The 15,623-nt window shown below is 33.1% G+C and overlaps 1 protein-coding gene across 3 annotated transcripts; it reads left to right on the forward strand.

Moving 5' to 3' along the window:
• The first annotated feature begins 1,136 nt into the window (after positions 1–1,136).
• Positions 1,137–14,725, forward strand: LOC139839770 (eIF-2-alpha kinase GCN2). 3 transcript variants are annotated; one of them, XM_071829920.1, is made up of 29 exons: positions 1,137–1,379; positions 2,035–2,103; positions 2,191–2,250; positions 2,347–2,452; positions 2,658–2,756; positions 3,555–3,899; positions 4,658–4,792; positions 4,873–4,959; positions 5,371–5,457; positions 6,204–6,318; positions 6,487–6,604; positions 6,902–6,956; positions 7,740–7,906; positions 8,066–8,250; positions 8,763–8,908; positions 9,252–9,501; positions 10,201–10,483; positions 10,675–10,768; positions 10,865–10,945; positions 11,041–11,097; positions 11,221–11,352; positions 11,444–11,527; positions 12,036–12,144; positions 12,243–12,379; positions 12,951–13,058; positions 13,217–13,305; positions 13,386–13,488; positions 13,813–13,935; positions 14,149–14,725. In XM_071829920.1, exons 1-29 carry the CDS (start codon positions 1,258–1,260, stop codon positions 14,257–14,259), a joined length of 3,657 nt encoding a protein of 1,218 aa, XP_071686021.1. In that variant the 5' UTR covers positions 1,137–1,257; the 3' UTR covers positions 14,260–14,725. The 3 variants fall into 3 exon arrangements, with proteins under 3 accessions (XP_071686021.1, XP_071686023.1, XP_071686022.1); XM_071829921.1 differs by having other exon boundaries at positions 1,144–1,379; positions 1,968–2,103; XM_071829922.1 differs by lacking the exon at positions 14,149–14,725 and having other exon boundaries at positions 12,238–12,379; positions 13,813–13,930.
• The last annotated feature ends 898 nt before the right edge of the window (positions 14,726–15,623 follow it).

Raw genomic sequence — 15,623 nt, forward strand, 5'->3', positions numbered from 1 at the left:
GGCAGGATAGAATACAAGTTCACCCGGTGGTATATTAGCAACAATGATGATAGTTAATATGACCAATACAATAGGAAAAATCATCTTTGTGTGAATCATCTTTACAACAACTTTTTGAGAGTGGTAATATGAGAAAATGAAGATTGATTTGTGAAAATGTGAAAAACGAAGTTGTTTATTTTATATTTGAAAAATATAGTCGTTGTAACGTCGTCAGTTGACGTTAACGACTGTTATGTACTCGTTATATTAATAATAATTTTAATAAAAAAATTTATTAGTATAAATATGATTACTATAAAATACATTTAGTATAAATACGTTCAGTATAAATACGAAGATTAAGAGAATAAACATATTATGCATAAATAATAAATTTAAGAATAAACGTTAGTATGCATGAAATAAATAATGATTAATTGCATAAGTAATCATAAATGTTAGATAACATAGATATAAATGTTAGTGAAGTTAATAAGAGTTAGATTACAGAAATATAATTCAGGCGGTATAACCGACCATATATAACATAAATATAAATGTTAGTGAAGTTAATAATAGTTAGATTACAGAAATATAATTCAGGCGGTATAACCGACCATATAGAACATAAATATAAATGTTAGTGAAGTTAATAATAGTTAGATTACAGAAATATAATTCAGGCGGTATAACCGACCATATATAACATAAATATAAATGTTAGTTATGATGATAATAATATTTACCTTACTAATAAATAATAGAAGATATCGTTAAAGAATTTTCTACCTTGATTAGTGACTTGTGCTTGCTTAGATAAACCTTGATTATACGGAGCACTTCGTGCTGATAACTTGTTATAATTCAATAGGCTTATAACTACTTTTATGACTGATCTTAGTAACAAGCCTTCTTATAAATATATATGAGCAGAGATAAAAGAGAGAAGAATAAAATTTTCTATATCATTGTCTCTTACAAGACTAACACAAATGATGTATTTATATTACAAATTTTACTATGCAAAGTTCTATTCATATGTATGCGTATGAATTATTAAATTGTACTCCACATGTTTTTTTAACTTTTAGTATGGTAACAATTTTTATTTTATTTTTTATTTTATTGTTTAAACCCTATTTTTTACTCATCAAAATCCAAACAAGCTCACCTCCCTCCCTCTCTCTTTGCTGCTTTGGTTGTTGTAGTGACTTGCTTCAATTGGTATGAATCAGTGTCTAATTGTATTCATTCACAGCTGAAAATCGACGTGATATGGGTCACAGATCCAAAAAGAAGAAGCGTGGTGGTTCAGGGAGACGTAGGACACCTCACGACGATCACACTTCTATTGATGACGTCGGCGGCGAGCTTCTATCAGAAGAGCTTACCGCACTGTAACTAATTTCTGTTACAATATTGTATCGATCCATATTTATTACTATTATTATAGTTTTAACTTCTAAATTCACTAATTCAGTTCAGTTTGTGTAAATCATCAACTCTAAGTGCACGATTGTTTAGTACATTAACTACTAGTTATGTTAACCTAGAATAGTCAACGTTTGATTTTGACTCGAGTGTTATCGTTGTTTGTGGTTATGGAGAGGAATAGTTATAATGCTAATGCTTATAATGTGATTGGATTGTTATATTGGCTTGTTAGGGAGTAGATTTGTTAAAATGATAATATAGGATACTAACTGAATTATTTTTGAATTAATATAGTGTTAATGTTAAATTCTTCATGCTTAACTGAATGGTGGTCTATTTTATTTAATGCGAATAGACATTCATTTGTTCATGAGTTTATACCATTCATATTGATCATTTGAGAGTTTCGTCTGGTGGTGTTTAATGTGTGTTAGGAAAAAAGGAGACGTGGTTATGTCTATTTACTTATGATAGCGAATTGTACAACTTACAAGTGAATAAAATGCATTTAATAGATATAGAACAACATAGTTGACTAATAGTTTTTATAGATGTAGGGAGGAAAAATCACAACATGCTTGTGAATCTGTCAGTCTTAATAGTTTATTTTCAATCTAGGAGCTCTATATTTCAAGAAGATTGTGACGTTGTTTCGGATTCTCCACCCCGAATTAAGATCAAGCTAAGGTTTGTAAACTTTAATATATAGTTAGCTACCTCCATGCTTATCTTTTCATCTTTTATGTTATCACAACATTGAACATTCATATACAGGCCATACTCACGAGATTCGTGTTACGAGGATTCAGATGTTTCAGCTATTCTTTCAATAAGGTTAATAAGCTATGATTGTTTTCATTATCCTTTGGTAGTAAATCCTTGTTAAACCCTTTTTGTTATTCATGATCACTCAAAACTGATTGTCATTAGGTTTTTACCTGGATATCCTTACAAGTGTCCCAAGCTGCTGATAATTTCAGAAAAAGGATTATCAAAATCTGATGCAGACAAGTTATTGTCATTGGTTCAAGATCAAGTAAGATTTGATCAGTAGAGTGTAAAATATGTTATATTTCTTAGTTAAAGTTACCTTACATGAATGTATTTCTTGATGCTATCATCTTTCATCCTTTCAATAATATTACTTTTGACATTTTAACTGATGTGCACTATATGGATGAAGAAGCAAGTCATTTCTTTTTATTTATGGTTTGTAAGAAGTCAATTGACTACCTACGCAGGCCAATTTAAATGCCCGAGAAGGACGTGTGATGATTTATAACTTGGTTGAGGCTGCACAAGAATTTTTGTCTGAAGTTGTCTCATCAGAGCAACCACCTGTAAGTGTAATTACCGATCATTTTATGTTTGTGTATTGCCTACTGTAGCAAACTCATACACAGGTTTCGAAGTCTACATTAATGTTAGTAATATAAATAGTAGTAAAGGCACTGAAGTTCTTAAGTGTCATGTGCGGCTAATATTTTTTACTGACTATAGAAAACAACATGCGATTTCTCATATTGCTAATGTATATGATTGGTATAAGGCATGTGGTTGATGATAGATTGTTGTGAAAAATGGTTTTGGGTCAACAATTAAATCATTTTCTTAAAATGTCACATCACCATTTTAACTGGGGCATACAAGTGAGATGGTTCATGACATCACCCTTTTTACTGGGGCATACAAGTTTGATAGCTCATGAGAAGTTTATGAAAATAACCTTAATGTTCGAGTAATCATATGTGAAAGTTCGTGACCCCTGTAACAGTTATGCGATATTGTGCTTTATTCTAAGCATATAAAAGAAACTTTAGATGATGGGATATCATTAGGAAAAGGCCCGTGCCTCGTTATTTTTACATAAAAGAGAATACTATCTGTTACCACAAAGCACATAAGACTGTTGCAGCTAATTCAAGTTAAATACTAGCTTTTAAAGCTTAAGCATACGTTGAAGTCTCCACAATTGTGTTTACATGTTCATTAGCGCAATCAGGGGCGGATCTTTAATGGGGTGGATGGCTCACTTTTGTTCTACGAGAGCATGATGTTGGTTGTTTATGCAAACTAGATTGATTCAACTGTTCAAACTTGGTGTAACGTTGATTATCACTTTTCTTATATTTTGACAGTTATCTCAAAAGACTGTTGCAGTTTCAAGTGAAAGGTCTTCCAAAGGGCCTTTTGTATACGGTTTCATAGATCTTTTCATAGGCTCTGGGGAGTCATGGCATTGGGGAATTTCAGTTGAAGAAAACAGCAATACAAACATTACTGTAGATAATCTGCAAAATGGTAGTCAACCATTGTTGGAAAAAGTCAATCAAAATATGAAGACGGGGGTGGTTGAGGAGGCTAAACTGGATAAAGTAATAAGCTCTACAGGAAAAGTTGTCATTTTGGAAGAATCTAGTAAGAGTAGTGATTCTCGTACATCACCATCTGAGGAATCAATGGAGGATGTAAGCATCGGTGAGGTAAGATCATATCAATTTTTTTTTAATTATTGGCATAAACTTATTGTTTTGTCGGTGTTTCACATGTTGCTACTCTACTTTGCTCACTATTTTTTGAATAATGTTCCATTTTCCTTATTTTTATGACATAATTGAGGTCGGAATGAAACTCTTTTACTATGTTTAGTGACTAACTGGTACATATTCTAAGTCTTATGATCAATGTGGAATGTTGATATAAGTACGTCGTTTTTTGTGGCATTGTTACTTATAATAATGGGTAAGTTTTATTATGACACTTCTATAATTTATAGTGGTGGCAAGATAGATGGGTCAGGCAGAGTGAGTTGTGGGTCATTGCCCTTAAGTAAAAAATGGTTACAAACTTGCGTGTATTGACGCTAAGTTTTTACTTTTAATAATAATTTGACCTGTTAATGATATGCTCAAATCTATATTTTTGTACTCATCAAAATTGGGTCAAATTGCCACCTCTAATTAATTTCTTCGTTCTGAAAGATGATAGCATTATCTCGTGAAGTGTCAGTGTGTCACTCATGAAAAGTTTTACTTCCAAAGTCTATAAGTGACATCAACTATGTTCATCCAGTGTTTACTATTGTATTCATTATAGCTTTTACTAATGCTATTACGCTCATGGATAGTCTATTTTAAAGTTATATATTCAAATTGGAAGAACATAATCATGTGTAATCTGTTAAGTAATATTTTATTTGCAATGATCATTACAAGTACACCACTAATACAAAATGAAACAGGATTATCCTCTGGCAGAGGATACTGAAGAAGAAACTGATTATGATCAGATTAGAAGTGATTATTCAGAATCAGAATCATCCACATCAACGAATCATAATCAGATTTCACAAACTGTTGAGAGAGATTTGGTTTTGGTATTAGCTAACCTTTTTTTCTTACCATTTCTACTACGAGTATTTAAAAATTGCAGTAACTAACAGTAAAGAAATTTCAGGCTCATTTGCTACGACTTGCATGTGCTCCTAAAGGTCCACTTGGTGATGCCTTGACTGATGTGGCATCAGAGCTGGTTAATCTAGGGGTATGTTACTTACATTTTGTTTGGTTAGTAGAGTGGGCAAACTGGTTATGTCAAAATGGGTCAGGTTGACCTGCATACACTTGTTTGTCTATGTTTTTTCATGATTAGTATCATAAATTGTTGAAGTATTCGATATAGTTACAAAATCGTTCTGTTTATTAATAATACTTCAACTTGATTGAATTAAGCTATTTAGGATGTTATAAACTTTATAATGCACTTGAGGCATTTCTGGACCTGTTCTACCCATGCTAACTTTTTAAGTTTTACCCAACTGAACCCAGTATGGATTAATTATTAAGTAAATTGACCCAATTTACATGAACGGGCCAGAATTGCCACATAAAAAGTTGATTCATATTCTTTTGGTCTTTGTGCATTCCTGAATAGTAGAGATTTGTGGTATTTTAGATTGTTTCAGAGCGGGTGGCAGATTTAGCAACAGAATCATCATCACTATTTGATAAAAGCTTCAATCAATCCTTTAAACATCGTACGGTGAGTACTTCGTAATTATTTTGTAGTATTTCACTAGAGGTGGCAGTTTTGACCTTATATAGGGTTTGATTCGGGACGGGATATGTTTTAGGGCTTATATTTTGGTAATGTATCGAACTTTACACTTTTTACCGTTGTATGCATCCAACTTCGAAACATGGTATGTATACAACTGTCTAATGTATGTTTTTATTGATTATTGATATTTTTGGCTACATAAATTGACGTGTATTTTGTAAGTTCCATAAATACAATAGTAAGCTATTTTCATACAAAAGTAGGCGTGATAGTTAAATACGTACAATAGAATGTTTGAAAGTTGAATGTGTGTAGTAATAGGTGTAAAGTTGCATACACTCGCAAAATTTAAACCCTAAGATTATTTGTAACAGGTAAAATGATGTAAGTTGTAAGATTTAACATAAAAGGTAACCGCTAAATGGATTATGTTGAAAGTCGCCTAAAGGGTATTAATAACAAATGGAAACTCCTAAATCATACGGTTTGATGAATCAGAGTACTATTGAAGCAAGATAATTTATATGGTTCTATTTGATACACAGTTTGTTAATAAAAGAGTTGAATATTGGACTAAATTCTTGCCGGCCCAGCCGACCTGTAAAAAAAATGTTTTATGTTGAATTGTTACACAACCCACCCATTTTGTCACCTATACTTCTGTAGCTTTCACACTAGTTTCTGTTGTGTAATGGAAAGAAAATACTTCTTTTAATGTGATTCAATAGGTAGCCTCAAAGGTTTCTCAGTTTTGGAAATTTTCTTCTGATTTCGAAGGGCAGCATACCTCACCTATGTTAAATTCTCGTTATTTGAATGACTTTGAGGAGCTAAAACCGCTTGGTGAGTGAGCAGTCTTATCTCAACTATATAGAATCATTATTTAATATTTAATTCTGATGCCTTTTGCTGAAATATATTCCATTAAAATATATATATTGCCTGCACTATTTTGAATCAAGCACCATATATACGTATGACTCGGATTTCATGCCTTTGTTTATGTGTTAGGTCATGGTGGGTTCGGCCATGTTGTGCTATGCAAGAATAAGCTAGATGGAAGACAGTATGCTGTTAAGAAAATTCGACTAAAGGACAATAGTCAACCATTAGATGACAGGATTTTAAGGTAGTGATATCTTATTCCCTTTTGACGGGACATTTTAAATTACTTAAATCCCTTTTTATAAGTATAGTTTTAATTCATAGCTCCAAATTATTCTCAAAAGTTCTATGGAAACATTCGATGAAGAATTAGCATAATTGATTATTCCAAAGGTAAACCTTGGTCCTACAAGTGGTAAAGTGTCACCTTTATGTGATGCAAATTGTAACTTTTAATTTTACATTAAAGTTCACTATATTAGGATGTTATTGACTATTAATCAAATATTCTTTGTGTCTTTTTATTTCTTTGTGTCTATAGAGAAGTAGCCACTCTTTCCCGATTGCAGCACCAACATGTTGTACGTTACTATCAGGTAAGGTTCAATGCTGTGTCTTTTTTTAGTTTCACATATAGTGTGAGATGTGTAACAATTTTGAAGACTTTTTTGGGTGTGGGTAGCTTGGAAACACATTTTTTTTTTTTTCATTATAAATTCAAATAAAAAAATTACGTGCAATTATGATTGCAACAATTTTATTCTTTCAACAATGTAATGCTTATCATGTAAATAATTATTCACAATATCGACTAAAAAATTTAGGCATTCACCTGTTCCTTTAAAGCTATTTTTAGCTGCTCAAGATAAGACATAACCTGAATCGATCAATTCATAGTAAACGAGTTTAAATTGCCATTTTACGTGTAATCTAGTTGTTTAGGAACTCTAAATTTTTCACGTGATCTTGTTTTATACTACATCATGATTCATCCACCAATGCATCTTCATATGACAATAGAAAATGTAGTTTTATAGATCTTGTGTTGTGCCAATTTGAGGTAACAGTTTAGACATGAGTTTGTTGGAATTCAACTTTTGATATGCTCACATGCTTGAATGATCTTCTTTATATATCAGAAGCATACCACATGGAGCAACTATCGAAGTGTAGGGTGCATCTAACTCACTATAGGTTAGACAATGCATGATACAAACACATAAAAATACATTTTAAAGGTAGTAGATTTTAAGTGGCTAAGTTGTTATTATATACATTTTTATATTACCCTTTTTAGCTTGAAAGCATCTTGTGAACTACGATCATGGTAGTAGATTTTAAAGGTAATTTGATGTAGTTATATGATGAAAAACTTTCAGGCATGGTTTGAAACAGGAGAAACCGGGTCCTATGGTGATGCTAACTTGGGTTCCAGGACTGCAGCTAGCTCCAGTTTTAGTTACCTAGACCAGAGTTCAACAGATGTGGTGGGACAGGACAACAAAGTTAGAACGTACCTCTACATTCAAATGGAATATTGCCCAAGGTTAATTCCAAATCTTTATTATGTTTCAATTAACTATTGTTCAATACTTTTGGAGGATAAATTAGATCGTTTTGTTACTGATTATATCATGTATCTGTATTTTCTTCTGATGATTTGGAGCAATCTTTTGATATAATCTTTTTGCTTTGTGTATATAAGGACTCTCCGACAGATGTTTGAATCTTATGATCACTTTGACAAGAAGTTGACCTGGCACTGGTTTCGTCAAATAGTTGAAGGCCTGGCACACATACATGGTCAAGGAATTATCCATCGTGATCTGACTCCAAATAATATTTTCTTTGATGCTCGCAATGATATTAAAATAGGGGACTTTGGTCTCGGTAAGTTACAGTTTATCAAATTTTAAATTGTTAATGCCCAACTTTGTTTTATTGAATACTATTTTATCATGACGTGTTACACTTACATATCATCATTTAAGCCCCGTAAAGTTTCGTGAAAGTTCTTTTGCGTATGATATGCTTAAGTCTAGATTAGCGAATGGGGTGGGGTGGTCAGTTTTGGTAACTTATCAAAACATATAAGTTTTGGAAGGGACAAGTCAGGTTGATCCGAAGTAGTTTTGGTCCAAAACAGTAACAAAAATTTAATAATTGGTGTATCAAATATGATCACCAAACTAGTATTATATCTATATTAATCAATATATCATTTTCTCTAAATGGTATAGGTGGGTTTATGCTTTAAGATACGCATTGGGTGATGACCTCTGATGATTCAACTCATTGACCCATTTTCTTTAAAGTTTTGTTGTTTTACCCATTTGACACCTATAAATAAACATGACCCAGATGACCTATTCTTCTAATTTGTCTTCATTTTTCTTTATCAGCTAAGTTTCTGAAGTTGGAGCAGTTGGAACAAGACGTAGATCCTGCAGAAACAACTGGAGTGTCGGTTGATGGTACTGGTCAGGTTGGAACCTATTTTTATACTGCACCAGAAATCGAGCAGCGTTGGCCAAAAATTAACGAGAAAGTAAGTCTTTTTAACTTAAAGCATGAGTCTTAGGTTGACGAAAGTACTTCAGCAATTGTCATTTTCATAATCCATTATCTCTAACAGGGAACATGTCAAATGAGTTGAAAGTCACCCAAAGTATATTTGTAATTCATGAAGTCTTCGTAACTTATTTTATTCAAAAGTTTGGATTATTTTGAAATACCATAGGTTTGTGATAACTTGTTTGATTATCAATATTTTTGGGACAACAAGTGTTTCAGGTCATTCTAATCTGATACACACCAAAATTGTTCTCGAATCGTTGACCAACCTACCCATTTTGCCACTCTGCTGATTTATGTATATATTTGTTCTTCAGGCTGATATGTATAGTTTGGGAATTGTATTCTTTGAGCTGTGGCATCCCTTTAGCACTGGAATGGAACGACACATTGTTCTTTCTGAGTTAAAAAAGATGGGGGAGCTTCCTTCGGATTGGGTTGCTGAGTTTCCCGAACAGGCTTCGTTATTGCGTAAGATGATGTCACCAAGCCCATCAGACCGTCCATCTACCACAGATCTCCTCAAACATGCTTTTCCTCCAAGAATGGAGTCTGAATTGGTAGACAGTAAGTACCTATCTTTCACTTCGTTCATATGTACATATATAGTGATACGTTTAATGCCTTAGAACAAAGGAACCAACAAATTTCCTTTGTTCGTAAGTGTTTTGTGATTCTCAAATGGACTTCTGTGTAACAAAAACTCGTTCTTCAATTCTCAAGGTTTTTGCAGTAATCTCACAACAAACATGTATGATATATACTTCCACATATATAATTGTGAGAAACTTTGAAACTGGTTTGAATCTAAACAACATCATGTTAGAAGACTCAACGGTAAATACAGAGAAATACATATATGCTAGTACCTCGATTACTAAATTCTAAAGATGATAAAAACATGCTCATATACATGGGCGATTGTTTATGTTAAATTGTTACTTTGGAAGGTGTCTCGAAGGTTATTACTCACGAAATTTTGGAACGTGCAATTATTTGAGAGGAACAGAAAATTTACCAGAGTAAAGTGAAACCCAACTTGAAATATTATAATACATCAAACACATTATTCTTTGTAAGCGTTATCTTATAAAATAAACGTACTAAATATAATTAACTTAAAGAAACCACAACCAGTAACGTACAATGCCGTCATAAGATAGAGTGAAACACTGATTTTATGAATGTTTTGATACCTTTTTTATACAATTGTGCTTTCTAGACCCTACCATGTATGATACTAATAAGCTTGCTTCTATTTTGCAGATATCTTACGAACAATGCACAACTCTGAGGACCCCACCATCTATAATAAAGTTGTGGATGCTATCTTCAACGAGGAGATATTAAGTAGTAAAAACCAAGATGGCGTACTTGAAATACCAAAATTAGTTGGAAATAACTCCTCATCTATACAACATACAAGTTTGGATACTGAAATTCGTGACCTAGTTTGGGAGGCATCTGCTGCAGTCTTTAGGTTGCATTGTGCAAAACGTTTGGAAATAATTCCAATGCGTTTGCTAGGAGATCTTCAACAGTTTAATAGGTATTATCACATAGATATATTTTCTCTTCTTTATTTATTTGAAACTATTTCCAGTTCCCATTTTTGAAACTATTTCCAGTTCCCAATTGCTTATGCATACATTTGTGGATCAACTTTTTGCCTGTTATTCTATTTTATGCATATTTGTATTATGTACTGTTTATACTTTGTAATTAATTTTGTATTTGAAGGAACTCGGTTAAGCTTTTGACAGATGGTGGAGACTTGATAGAACTCTGCCACGAGCTGCGTTTACCCTTTATTAATTGGGTAGTTCTACAACAGGTGCAAATCTGCACTTAATAAACCCTAGGATTAGGAGGATTAGGTAGGAGGAAAAATCATTTTTTGTATTAAAATTGTCTCGTTTGTTTGTTGCAGAAATCTTCTTTCAAACGATTTGAAATATGCTATGTATATCGTAGACCAATTGGTCATTCCCCTCCAAATCGGTATCTTCAGGTTGGGTTTGCTAATTTATATTTATATTAGTTTGATGATAAACACTTAAAATCTTAAAGTGACACTTTGCAGTAACACGCCTATCTCATATGCAGGGAGACTTTGATGTAATTGGAGGTGCTTCTATACTGACAGAGGCTGAGGTTATCAAGGTGGTGAAAATTAGTTGACTTGGTCAATGAACTTATCTTGTCCTCTTTCATTTCTCTATAACCTCATTTTTATCATGTTTAATCTTGTAAATATGGATTCAACTCCCCTTGTTTGAAATACAGGCTGCCATGGATATCATAAGTCAATTTTCCCATCTAGAATCATGTGACATACATCTGAATCATGCTGATTTGTTAGAAGCAATTTGGTCATGGATTGGAATTAAGGCTGACCATAGACAAAAAGTAGCAGAAGTATGTATTTTTTTCCTTCCCCTTTTCTGTAATTGACTAGATTTGTGGTCTTATATAAACAGCTGAAAGTTTTATGCTTTTGTCCGTGAAGCTTCTGTCTCTTTTGGGTTCCTTGCGTCCCCAGTCCTCCGAGAGAAAAACAAAGTGGGTGGTGATAAGACGGCAGCTTAGACAGGTTCGATTTTAATTTTGTTGTTAAGTTAATTTTACTTGTTTATATGTACTGTGTACCTAGCTATTGCTTATGGCAAGATTTACGATTCACTGGGAAGGAGATTTTTAGGCAATATAATTCATTCACTCATTAATTCTTAAAGTTTCATTAGAAAGCTAAAGTGTCGGCCGAGTTGGCCTAAAAGGTTTGGATCAAAGTTGGGCTGTGTCAGTCTGAGTATGTCAAAGTCAAAGTTGGTCAATTTTTTTTTGTTTGAAGTTAGATTATGTGCCCAATATCTTGAAATATTTATGTTTTATGTTTGAAATATTTATGTGTAATATATATATGTTCAATATATCTATTACTAAAAGTCAACGCTGGTCAATGCCCGAGACGTCCCCGACCCTCCAAGGTCCTGACTGGCTCGTCCCCGACTCGTGTCTTTTACAACAATGGTTGAACTCCATTTTGCATGTTTCTCTTTGAAATTAATTTCTTTAAGAAAGCAATTATCCTACTTTTTCAGGAACTTAATATCAGTGAAGGGGCCGTTAATAAATTGCAGACTGTGGGTTTAAGGTTTTGCGGAACTGCAGATCAGGCTCTTCCCAGATTACGAGGTGCCCTCCCTGCTGGTACGTTTGTCATCAACAACAATTTTTTTTTTTATTTTTTTAATTAATTCTTATGAATTATTGGGAAGTTTGATTTTGATTTTGTGATGACAGTGCAGATACACCTATACGAAAGGCACTTGATGAACTATCTGAGATTTTTAATTATTTACGTATCTGGAAGATTGATAAGCAAGTTTTCATCGATCCACTTATGCCACCCGCTGAGGGTTATCACAGAGATTCATTTTTCCAGGTACATGTATTTTAAGTGGCATCCGTGTTCTTGTAGAGATGTCAGAATGTGCGGGCTGGGTAAGTAGTTAATATGGGTAATCATGGGTTGAAATTTTGTCGTGCTGGGTTGATGTGTATTGGTTTCTGTTCAATTTTTATTCTTTTTAACAAATATTTGTATTATCAATATGTTTACAAAAAATTGTTATTGCAATAAAATTTATATCTTTGAGTAAAGCAATAGGTTGTAGCCTTTCGAGGTGTATTTTGGGTTACTTGTCACCTGTTTGACCCATTCTTCTTTTTTTGGGTGCTAAATTTGTTGGTGTTATCTAAATGACCTGCTGCTAAAGATATAACATTACCAGAACATAATCACTTTTTTGTATGTCATACACTTTAATTGATTAAGTTAATGTACTTCTAAAAACCCACTTATTTTAATTCCCGTGCTGCTAACAATATACATTATAGGTGTTTTAACAATTCAGACGTGACCGCTCTTTTGAGTAGACTGATTATTTTAATCGGTCAAAACAAATCGGATCACCTTCGAAACTTATGTAAGTGTTGATGTGGTTATGGAGCAGATTTATTCGAGGAAGGATAATAGTCTTGGATCGCTTACAGAAGGAATCTTGCTTGCCGTTGGTGGTCGCTACGATTACCTCCTTCACAATATGTGGCAATCTGAATACGTAGGTTACGATTATATGTATTTCATGATAATCTATAACAACATATAGAAGCTTTCAACTTGGCAGTTTTTGATGTGAAATGCATAAAAATCATAATATATTTATTATTTTTCATTAGTAAATCATCTTGATGAAGCCTCATACTTTGATTCTATCAGAAATCAAATCCTCCGGGAGCAGTTGGGACTAGTCTTGCTTTGGAAACCATCATTCAACATTCTGCTGTTGATATTTACAAACCTTTTAGGTATGTTTATATTTTTTTTTCTTGAATCTGTAGATTAATTACCACTGCTTTCGTATATTAATCAACATAAGTTTATGCAGAAGTGATTCCAGTAAAAGTGTTCTTGTTTGTTCAAGAGGTGGAGGTGGTTTACTGGAGAAGCGTATGGAGTTAGTTTCCGAATTGTGGAATGAAGATATCAAGGTTTGTAGTAGAATTATTAAACGTGAATTAACAAATTAAAACGGATAATGTGCGAGTGTAGAGAAAAATGTGTGGATTAGGACAGGTTGGGTGGATCCACATGCTACAAATACATTTTTTTTAATCGAGTATGCATATGCATTTATAATAGTACAAGTGCTAAATTTGAATTTGAATTCAAAAATATTTTCTAATAAAATGATAAATATGATTAAAGAAACGATATCATCACAAAGCTATAATATTGTTCAATGAAGTAGATAGTCCGGTATTTCTTACTGTACATTCAAATGATGCATGCTTGTAATAATGTATATCTATCAGGCGGAGTTTGTGCCGACTTTGGATCCTAGCCTTACAGAACAGTACGAGTATGCCAACGAACATGACATTAAATGTCTTATTATCATATCAGATTCCGATGTTTCTCAAAAAGGATCTGTTAAGGTAATAAATTCTTAGTTGAGAAAGTTACTTTTTGTTTAATCTTTACTTTTGCAACTTGAAATCACAACCCATCTAGTAATATATTGAGATGTTTGAAGAGGCATATATAAATGAAAATATTTACCATGGATCATTTGTCCGTAATACAGTAGTCTTTAACAGTTGACTTTAAGACAATAAATTGCTAAAATGACGAGTGTCTGATGCAATCAGGTTCGTCATCTTGAGCTTAAAAGGGAGAAGGAAATAAGTCGAGAATCACTCATCAAATTCTTGTCGGAAGCAATGAACTCTCAGTTTAGAAACCCATCAATATGGAATTAAACAATGAACTTAGATACCACGATTCACCGAGTTTACTTTTTTGGTAATCGTCTTTACATGCTTCTGATCGAAGTTCAAAATTTTGTTAGTTCGGTGAACTCAATTTCAATGGTGAATACAGAGGTTCAAGCTTGTTTTTCTATACATGCACATAATAGGAGGCTATTAATTTGAGTTATTTTGGTAAGTCGTCAACATTTGCTCAAAACTAAAGGAAAAATTAATCCTCTATGATTGAATTTTCCTGCCAAAACTTGTGTTGAAATTTCCTCTATACTTGAATGCAAAATGATAGTCAAGAGTATGAATGTATGATTGTCTAAAAATTTGATTACAATTATCTTTATTACATCCTGATGTACATAAATAATATTCCTCGGGCCTATATCCTATTCATGGTTTTATTACGGATGCGAGCCCTGATATGTTCACGTTATGATATCCGGAAGTGTAAAAGAGTAATATATTGACTGATTATAATTGTTATTACATAGGTTGGGTTGTATGTTTATTTATAATGGAACATAGCTTAGATAATAAGCAATATAAACGTTAAATTATTAGACCCTAAACTCACAAATGAGACTATCTAATACTTCTCCGCATTTTAATAGGGAGGCTTCCGAACATACAAACTTGAACGAATGTTGAAACAAGTGTAGGATAAATTGTAAGCTTGCTGGACTCATTTGTTAAGATAGTATACAAAGAACTAGGGTGCACACCCGGAACCGGACCCGAAAATGGAAACTGGTTTTGAGAACCGGTTTTGCTATAACCGGATCCGGTCCCAAAGAATTGAACCGGTTTGTCCGGTTCCTAACGTTCAAAAATACCGGATTTTTTTCCTGGTTCTAAACCGGATAAAAACCGGTTCAGAATCGGTTTTTATACCCGATCGAAAATTGCAAAAATATAGCCGTTTGAGCTAATTTTTTGATTGTTTTGAACCTTTTTTTTTTGTTATTTTTGGACCATTTTACCTCACAAGTGTAGTATAAATAGAAGGTATTAGTTTTGGTTGAAAACACACCAACAAACACTCAAAAATTTCTCTAATCTCTCTAATTACTCTCTAATAATCTACTCCGTATTTCTTGTTCGGCTATTTACCAATTTCTATAATGGATCACTCACAATTACAAGCTTCCGGTTCCACTTCTGTTTGAACGTCTACACAAACACGTTACACCAACAATGTTACTCAAACATTATAAAAATATCGAACCGATAAAAATATAACCAGTAAAAAATCGAATTCGGAGAAAACCGAAGTCGCCGGAAAAAACCTATAAATCGAACCAGAACAAAAAATAACGTTTACGAATAAAACGGCCTTGAAAACCGGAACTGGAAAAAACCGT

Source organism: Rutidosis leptorrhynchoides, chromosome 4 (assembly GCF_046630445.1).
Source record: "Rutidosis leptorrhynchoides isolate AG116_Rl617_1_P2 chromosome 4, CSIRO_AGI_Rlap_v1, whole genome shotgun sequence".
Lineage (NCBI taxonomy): Eukaryota > Viridiplantae > Streptophyta > Magnoliopsida > Asterales > Asteraceae > Rutidosis > Rutidosis leptorrhynchoides.

Excerpts from the sequence above, each read along its gene's own strand:
- LOC139839770 (XM_071829920.1), top strand. The coding sequence starts at position 1,258 with ATGGGTCACAGATCCAAAAAGAAGAAGCGTGGTGGTTCAGGGAGACGT. Across the intron at positions 2,104-2,190 it reads CGAATTAAGATCAAGCTAAG|GCCATACTCACGAGATTCGT; the intron begins GTTTGTAAACTT and ends ATTCATATACAG. Across the intron at positions 6,957-7,739 it reads ATGTTGTACGTTACTATCAG|GCATGGTTTGAAACAGGAGA; the intron begins GTAAGGTTCAAT and ends AAAAACTTTCAG.